The sequence below is a fragment of the Microchirus variegatus genome, assembly GCF_963457635.1.
Source record: "Microchirus variegatus genome assembly, chromosome: 6".
Classification (NCBI taxonomy): Eukaryota; Metazoa; Chordata; class Actinopteri; order Pleuronectiformes; family Soleidae; genus Microchirus; species Microchirus variegatus.
The window spans coordinates 11,716,677-11,726,261 of NC_139807.1; the positions used below are offsets into that span (position 1 = coordinate 11,716,677).

A 9,585-nucleotide genomic window follows, 5' to 3' on the forward strand; every position below is an offset into this window, starting at 1 on the left:
TTAGTTATTCGTGGTAAAGTACATGCTCCAAAATGAGCCAAATGGGAATATTTACAGCAATCTCTGTATATTAGGCAACATTTTCTTTAAGGTTTATTGTGTTGAATGATTGTTGGATCGTGCTGACCTTCATTGCTGGTATTCACTCATCTGGTCGTTGACGGTGAACTCATCTGTGGCTGCAGTGCCATTTGCAAACTGGATAGCTGCTGCGGCGGTTGTCCTGTCCACTTCTTGAGGCATGAAGCTTCGATCCGGCAGACCTGCCTTGCACGTAGAAGGGTTGTGGCCACACAGTAGTGTTGCCTCTGTGATCTGCTCTCTGGCTAAGAAAAAAACAACAACAAAATGCCCTGAAAGAATGGGGAACATCCTGTGAATTCACAGGAGTTCCATAAATGTATTAAGTCCTAAATTTCTCATGCGTCTTCATAGATTAAGGAAACAATGGCTTCACTGATAACAACGTATATTCACAATTTGAATTATCATTTATACAGTTCATGCTTTGAGATAGTGTAAAAGGTCTGCTGTGCCATACACCCATACAATACTGCAGTCAAACACAGGGAGCCACAGCTATAGACACAGAGCATGGGTCTGAAAAATGTAGATGGAAGAAGAGAGGAATTTGAAGATTTTTCCTAGACAGGTTTGAGCTTTAGCTTAGGTCTCTCTATATTATGAATTAACATAATGTTTTCAAATTCCACTACTCATTGTACATGTAGCCCCTTGAAATTGAAGTGTTTCTACAACACAGGTTATATTACACTGAAGAACTGCACAGATTTGCTTTCCCTTTAATCCACGTCGACTCTTTTACCTGCTGTTACAGTGGGAGACGGCTGTCCACTCCTCCACCCGCTGTAAATAGGGCACCGGCATCTCAGGAGATGGCTGTAGGCTGACCTGAAGTCCCTGTTAAGGGCTCCGTAGAGGATCGGGTTGAGGGCTGAGTTTGCATAACCCAGCCACAACACGATGGGATATGCTGATACTGTGCTAGGGTCTGGGTGCTCCTTTAGGCCCAGCACTGTGAACAGGATGAAATACGGCAGCCAGCACACAACAAAAGCCCCTATCACAGCTGCCAGTGTCAATGTAGCTTTATGTTCCCGTAGAGCCACTGCTGTGACACTGGAAACTACAGTGGTGCTGGTGGAATTGCTCCTGCTGTTGTAGTGAATGGTACAAGTGGGCCGGGCGTTGATAATGCGCTTGGCCTGTGCCCGTGCAATACGGAGTATGCGTAGGTAGATCACGCACATGGCCACCAAAGGCAGGTAGAAGGTCAGAAGAGAGTCGGTCAGCACGTAGGGTTGGTTCAGCTCAAAGCGACATTTCCCCTTTGGAGCCCATGGCCCATTGTTCTGCACTGTCCCGTTAACAGTGTTCCATCCCATTTGAATGGGCAAGAAAGACACAGCCACAGACACTGTCCAGACACTGGCCATGGCCACTGCAACTCTCCATGGCAACACCAGCGAGGCGTGTCTCAGAGGCATGGTCACCGCCAGGTAGCGATCTACGCTGATGGCCAGGAGCGTGAGGATGGAGGCGGTGCACAACATGACGTCCATGGAGATGTAAAAGTTGCAGAAGCCCGGGCCCAACGGCCACTCGTCGTTGAGTTGGTGGAGGGCGGAGAAAGGGAGGACCAGGAGACCGAGCAGCATGTCCGTCACAGCCAGAGACACAATGAAGCAGTTGGTGAGACAGCGGAGACGTCGAGAGGCGCAGACGGCCAGGCACACCAGCACGTTACCCGCCACAGTCAGAAGGATGAGGAGGGACAGGGCGACACCCACCAGCACTTTTGACAACATTATCGCTGAAGCTGCACTGGAGACAATGAGACGACATCATGGCTGGAACTTCATGGGAACCATCATGTTTTTTTTTTTTTTTTAATCAATGGCCAGAATAGTGGCCGTACATAAAAGTCATTCACAGAACAAGGTCACGTATAATGAGATATAATCCTTAAGAGGGTTTTGGTGCTTCCAGCTGTTATGGTGTATCAGTGTCTCCATGTTCCACTGTGACTCGAGGTCTTGGCCACGTGCAATTCTCTTATCTACTTGGTTGCTTTCTGGACTTGACTCTTCTAACCAAAGCTTTCAACTCTTTCGAGTCACCAGTTTTACCACACACACTCCATATTTATCAAAACATTCCTGCAAGAATGTGGCCACACATTTGATTCTTGTCAAGTGCTGCTACTTGGAGCTGAAAATCTGCTTGACTTGGCTGTTGAAATGTCACTGATGGCTTTTGAACAGCTTTCTGTGAGAACAAGCAAGTTGCCTTCAACACCGTCTTCTATGGCTGTGGCGACACCTAGTGGGCTGAGAGGAGAAACACAGGTGGTCAGTGGTACAGTCAGATGTTGCACAGACACCAAATGGCTATTTAACCTATTATGATAAAAGTATTAACTATAGCTTTTGACAGGATATAAACAGCAGTGTGTAAGTGTCCGCTGCAGCTGAAATTAGGTGTAAAGTATAATTTATATTTTCAGTGTATAATGGGGATGAGAGCTGCATGAGCAAATGATGATTAGCGGTAAATAACACATTAGTGCAGCATGAATAATGAAGCGTTGCAAGACAATTGCTATATACAAAAAAATTTGTGTTCTTTCCAAGAAGTAGATTTAGAAAAACCTATTTTTTAATGGTTATCCTTAACTGTTTTAAACTGGTTGTTACATAGACCTTGCAGAGACGTATACAGAGTGATTGGTCTTCTGTGAACTCTGATCAGTGAGTTTTTGATATCTGTATTGTTGAATGTGGATCATCATAAGTGAGAGAATATGCGCTCGCATCAGTGGATGGTGGGGTAATGTTGGCTCATATTATTTCCAACTTATTAATCGTAATTGATATTTGGACGTTTATCAGACTTGGCCCAGAGCTACTTGCTTATCTCAAAGAGAGGAAACGATATGAAGAGATGTACGCGAGGAGAGAGAGAGAGAGAGAGACGACGCAACACAGAAGAACAGAAGGAGGTTTTAATTAAAGCTGGGGTCAAGGTCCACCAGGCCCCGAATGTGCAATTTCGTAGCTCTTCCAATATCCAATTCTTTGTTCTGTGGACACATTTCTGACTCGAGGATCAAAGCCCACTAAGAGCTCTCACGTGCTCATGAAATCTCAGCCTTGGATCACCAACGGTTTCAACACATTTCAACTGTTTTCATCAGCAAACTCTTGCTTTCGCCGTCTTTCTCTCTTACGCACACACACACAGGTTTGCACAGCTATCAGCTTCGATTAATTTGGTCAGCCTAAACAAAACGCTTACCCTGACTTTAACCTAAACACAATTAATCTTTTTCTAAAGATTTTTTTTTGGCTTTATTGGATAGGAAAGTGAAGACTGCAGGTGGATTTGAACCTGGGGCTTTACAATGGCCCTTTTGTTCCACAGAGCGCCAACTCTATACCAACTGAGCTATGAAACTGTAAGAAAAAACAAGAATATTTTTCAAGAACTTTTTTTTTTATTTTTTTTTATTTATTTATTTATTTTTTTCACTTTTTATTCTTGTCATTGTGTATTGTATGTTTTGGGTAACATCTACTGCACGTCTGTCCGTCCAGGGAGTGGATCCCTCACCTGTGGTTCTCCCTAAGGTTTCTACCCTTTTTCCCTTTTACAAGGGTTTTTTTTTCCCTGGTAGTTTTTCCTTACCCTGGTCGAAGGTCTAAGGACAGAGGATGTTACCAACCCTGTGAAGTCCCGTGAGACAAACTATGTTTTGTAAACTGTGGGCTATATAAATAAAGATTGATTGATTGATTGATTGAATATTCTGCCTCATTAAGACAAGGTTCTGGTCCCTATGAGGACGAGTGTTCCTGACGAGGTCAGCAAAATGCCAGAAACACACAAACACTGTATCTCAACCCTGGGACCTTTTATGTATCTGCACATGTATGTATGCGTATAGTCACTGTTGTCTGCACTCGGCTACATGCATTTGTTCCTTTTTATTTTTTAAATATCTCGCAAAAGCAGTAGGTGCACAGCTATAGTTCATTTCCATCACATCACAATTGGTACATTCAGTTTTTTTCCTTGTCAACAAAAATGTAGAAAAACCTGGCCCAATCCATATTGCATCTTATGATGCAGTTATTGTAAAATGGTTTTGGTGCATTCTCATTGTCTCATGGGAAAAAGAGGACACTGACAAACATTTGTTCATATTTTTTAGGCCAAACATGCAGACCTAAATATACTGTATGTCTGTGTGTCTGGACTGTGAGGACAGTGATGGGTGGGAGTGTGATGAGTGTAATGCTGTTTTTCTGTGTTGTGCCAACTGTTGGTGGTGAAAGGTTTTCTAAAAGTCGCAGATTTTCTACTCTTTCTTTATATACAGTGTGTTAGAAAATGATTGCTAAGAACGTGAAGAGCATTCCGACTGTAACTACATCGATCTGAGAGGTCTTTATCCTGCAAATATGTCATTCTTGGATCCAAAACCACACAGAAAAGCTCTGCCAATTTATTTAAAATTCCTAAAGATGAGCAACTGAAGAACAGAAGGAACATCAGACTCCTGCTGTGAGGAGACAGAGAGAGGGGAGAAGCGACATTTTCACCCTTTAACAACACACTGTTAACCACACTGTGGTTTGATATTTCTCTTCATATTCTGCACAAACGGCAGTGACCTTCACCTGCTTTGATCCCCACTTGAAAGTGCATCTGTGAGTGTTTGTGCATAAGGAGGAGAGAACAGAAACGTGTAGAGCGTTGATGTTCATATTCTACAAAACGCAAATGTTGTAAATGAGCTTAATTCCCCCCCCCCCCCCCCCCCCCCACGTTACTCATTAAGTGGCTTGGCTGAGATGAAAGGCAGTCAGAAAACATCTTGGAACCTTAGACTGAGCTCAGAGATAATGAGTAATGAGGCTGTTTGCCTCTCAGCTGCATCTATGCCTGAATTCTGGGACGTTTTCCCATTTATACCAGACAGATGTGTCTTTTTGGGAATAAACGGAAGAGCGATATTTGCTCGTCTGCTCGTCATCATCAAAGCCATCGTGCATATTCACGACAATACACTCATCAAGTCGATGTGTCTTGAATCACAGAAACATTGAGAAGCTCTGAATTGCCATTCATTCATGCAGACAGACAGCTCTTCTGCCATCTAATGGTGGATAGGAGAATATGGTCTGTCTGGAGACCATGTGTAACACCTGCTGCTGCTGTAATGAGTGGAGAGTCGTGTATGTATGTAAACACAATTAAATCACAACGAATGCAGGGATTGTATATGCAAACACAAACGTGAGTGTTAAATTCTATAATTTCCATCCAAGAATTACTCAAGAAAAGAGTAGAAAACAGGGTATTTCAGCACAACATGTAGTTAGTGTGTACTGCTTTTGTGAATAGAGCTCCAAATATTTGGCTCACTCGCTTCCTCTGCTTTTGCAAAATAATCTTTAGCTTTGTGTGTTTTTTGTGAATGTGCCACATGTTTGTGTGTGTGGATCTGCAGATGTGTCCGTGCATATGCAAGCGCGTGTCTTCCTGTTTGTCTTTGCTTTTGTCCTTGAGACCCAGAGAGAAAGAGAAAGAGACTGGATAGGGAAGTGGTCTGGGATGGAGGTTGCCTGGTAACAGTTGTGTGTCCTGACTGAGCAGTGGAAGGGAAGCTGTGGAATCCTGACAAAGCGTGAAAATGAAACGCACTGAGTGACAGGCGCACAGATGGGGGGGGGGGGGTCAGACACATAAAATATGTATAGACAATTACGGCATGCATTGCTGTGGCGCTCAGTCGGGGTCACACGGGCTTATATGTCAGTCTTGGTCGCCTCTGTTATGTCAACATTGCACTTCCCTTATGCCGAACCTCACCTGAATGAACACCTGCATGTATGTGCAGACTTTGTTGTACGTAGATAATCACACACTCGCACAAAATTGCGACATCACATCTCACAGTAGCTGTCTGTGTCTGGGTAAAACTTGCTCGTTAGCTGCTCAGTGTGTGGTTCCCTGACCGAGCCATGACATCTAACCACATCCCGTCACTCTTAAAATGGCTGCTTCTGCTAATGCAGACATTTCATGGTTCACTGTGCATATTTAAATCAACAATGAAGCGTAACGCGTGTATAATCCCAATTTACCTGTTGCAACCAGGACGTTTTAATCATTCAAGAGTGATTTGGCTCGACGCTGACGCCGAGTTGCTTTTGGGAAATTGTTTCTGTCGCAAAGATGAAGTGAAAAAGTAAAACTTCAACATATGAAATGAACACAATTCAGTTTCACATGCACACACACTTTACTTACATATTAAGACATAAACTGTTTCCTTACAGGGAGAAACACACATGCTTTTTTTTATAATTTTCCCCCCAGCAAACAAATATTAAATGACTAATATTATTAATATTCTTGTTTGGCTGCAGATACGTGCATCTGTGACTTGAAATGAAAGCAAATGCCTTCACACCAATGACACTTTTGCACACAACACGTTCAAATGCTCGTCATAATGAATCTATTTGAATACACAATCAGGTAAGAACTTATCAACTCACCTCAGTGCTGCTGTTCTGCTCCTGTGACGACTGCCCCCGCTGCTGCTGGAGTGACGACAGGGCACAGTCTCACTCTCCAAGTGTGTGTGTGTGTGTGTGTGTGTGTGTCTAATGAGTGGGGAAAGATGGGAGAGAGAGAAACAGAGAGGGAGCCCCAGTGACTCACACAGCTCTCTCTCTCTCTCTTTCTCGTTTTCTTTCACTCTCTTTGTTAGTGCTATTGTTCAGCTTCCCCCCTCTTTAGAGTCATTTTCTTTTGAAATCATTTTAATAGCTCTTCCATTCTCTTATCCTGCCTTCTAACTTGCGATAAAACGGGCTCAACTCCAACAAAAGACTCACCTTTGGAGACTTGGAGGGGGAAAAAAAGCCGTTTGCTGGCAAAATGTGTGCTGGGTCACTTGAGGGAATGGTTTTCATGCATATTTATTTTCCCCCCGCTGACTCGCGTGCTTCTGTTCTTGATGACTGTATTTCATGTTGTGACCTGTAAGGTCAGAGAGAATATTACAAATCCACAACCTTTTATTTCTGCTGCAGCCTTTTCAGGCTTTGCATATATTTGCATGTGCCTTGGCCAAACATGTGGTTTCTCCATCCTTCCCAACGCCAGTTTATCTTCCGACCAACATTCATAAGTCATTATCGCGTCTCTTTTCATCATTTTGTTAATTTCTCCCTCTCTTTTGTTTCTTTTGGCTCTCTCTCCGTTTCCACACTCTTTATCTTTCCCTCGTCTCTGTGGTTTTTCTCTCTATGTCTGCCGCCTCTCTTTATTCCTTCATCTGTTTATTGCTTATACCCGTCTCACATGTGTAACTTTTTCTTTTAGGTTTTGCTCCACGACACATATTTGATAACATATCGAGTGCCTTTTCTCGCTCCTCCACCCATCAGCCCTTTCTAAAGCACACACATTTTTATATCTCATTTCTCAGTGTAACCTTTTTCCACATGTACACACTGTAACTCTCAAGATTTTCCAGGTTCTCCTCTCTGTCGGCGTTAAACCCACAGCGTGTTGAGACCCTCTGCATCACCTCATGTTCCCATAACAACGAGATATCCAGAAAATCTTCTGTTGGTGGAGGTTACCTGTCGATTTTGGGCTGGCTCACTGTGAAAATACTGAAAATGGCTGTTTACTATTAGAATTGTAATTTCAGATATAAAGGTAAATATGAAATATTATCAGATACAATTAGAATTGCAGAGCACAGACACCATCTCCAAAGAAATAATTTTACGTTACTCGTACGGCAATCACACACACATTCAAAAGACGATTTTAATGGAAAAAATTAAGTCGTGGTTATTCTGAAACTGTAAAATAGACATTTTTAAACCAACGTGATATTTGTGTCAACAGAATCGCATGATGAGTTTTCATTGCAGAATGTACCAAAATATAATAATTTTTTTTAATTTAACAACAATAATAATAATAACACTGGTCAACACCAAAGTTTTTTTTAGTTTTTTTTTAGCTGATTTAGTATAATTTTGATGTGCTGAATCCAAAAATCACATTGGTTTTGCTCAATCAGTTCAACTTTCTGTTTTTTTAACGTTTTTGTTTACATGTACGGGTATTTTCACGTCATATGATGAACAATTATTTTATATTTCTTACAATAAACAAATTCTGAAGATTTTGCATGTGCCAACCTATGACTTTATAGTTTTTTATATATTATAAGTGAATGAAATGGCTTCGACTAGAAGATCTTGCAAAAGTAAGCCTGACATATTCTTTTACATCTGCGGTGATTACACCATTGTTCCTAACAGGAATCTGTTAGAAAACTTTTTTTTTTCTCCTAAAACCTTTTTTGGATGAGAATTATTAACAAAAATCAACTGATAATGTCACAAAAATGTTAAAATAAGCAAAAATTAGCATAAAAACCTGACCTGATTGAGAAAATGGATGTTATTTTTGGATTCAGTGGTGCAAAATGGTCCTAATTCAGTTGAAAAGTCAACTTATATATATATTTTTTGAAACCCTGTGTAATTAATACAATTACCTACTGTATTAACATAACTGATTTCAGTGCGACCAACTGAGGTCATTTTGAAAAGTTATCAACCTGTTCTTTCCTTCTATGTAAAGCTTAATGATATTTTACATGCTGGACATTTAGTCGAAAACATGGCCAACATATTCATCTACACCTGGACACAATTACAATGTTAGAGGAAGTTTGGAGAAACAGTTTTTGCCGTGAGGCACCAATACTTGATTAGATCCAACTTTCAATAAGTGATTAAGGAATGATGAATAAGCTAAAAGCTCACTCTTGCTTTAAATAGATTTGTTTTTCACAATTTCAACAAGATCCTTCTCTCAGCAATTACTGGTATTTATTCTCACTTTTAGCAGCTATTATTATTTTTATTTTTTAGCAAACCCATCACCACTATATTTACTGGACACCACTTGTTCTGTATTCATTAGCTGTTAATTAGTAATATTAGAATATAATGTTGTCTGTGATGAGGATGGGATGTCGATGTAATATTTTTATTGATTGACTCTGACAGATTCAGAGAGAAATTTGTGCAAATTTGTTTCAAATCCTCTTATTTTATTCAAGTTTGTCACAAAGTTATAGTTATAGTTATAGCTAACTACTTATATACTGTAAGCCCTTGTGTGTCTGCCCTTGGTGTTTTAAACTCATTTATCAAACACATTCAATGATAATTTCAGTCCATTTGAGCGTAATGGAAACTTCACACAGTGTGCAGTCTCTATAGGACTCCACCTTGCACTCACCCACTTCCTCTTAACCGCCTGCAGACAGGAAGAGAGGAGCGGCAGAAGAGGAAGAGAGACGTAGGGGGGAGGGCTTAGTTGCTTTCATTTAAGGTTAGAAATAAGCAGAAGTGAAAAGCTAAGTCGGCGCGCGCTCGAAAAGGGGATTCATTTGTTTGTAGGAGAATAAGACTTGACTAAAAGTATAGACAAAGTGAGGGGCCGCATGCAATC

General features: G+C 41.2%; 1 protein-coding gene across 1 annotated transcript; it reads right to left on the reverse strand.

The window, feature by feature from the left end:
• Window positions 1–129: 129 nt before the first annotated feature.
• hrh2a (histamine receptor H2a) lies at window positions 130–1,829 on the reverse strand (the record flags this gene model as incomplete). Its single annotated transcript, XM_083891457.1, has 2 exons — window positions 130–326; window positions 827–1,829. 2 exons carry the CDS (start codon window positions 1,827–1,829, stop codon window positions 130–132), a joined length of 1,200 nt encoding a protein of 399 aa, XP_083747583.1.
• Between the last annotated feature and the right edge of the window lie 7,756 nt (window positions 1,830–9,585).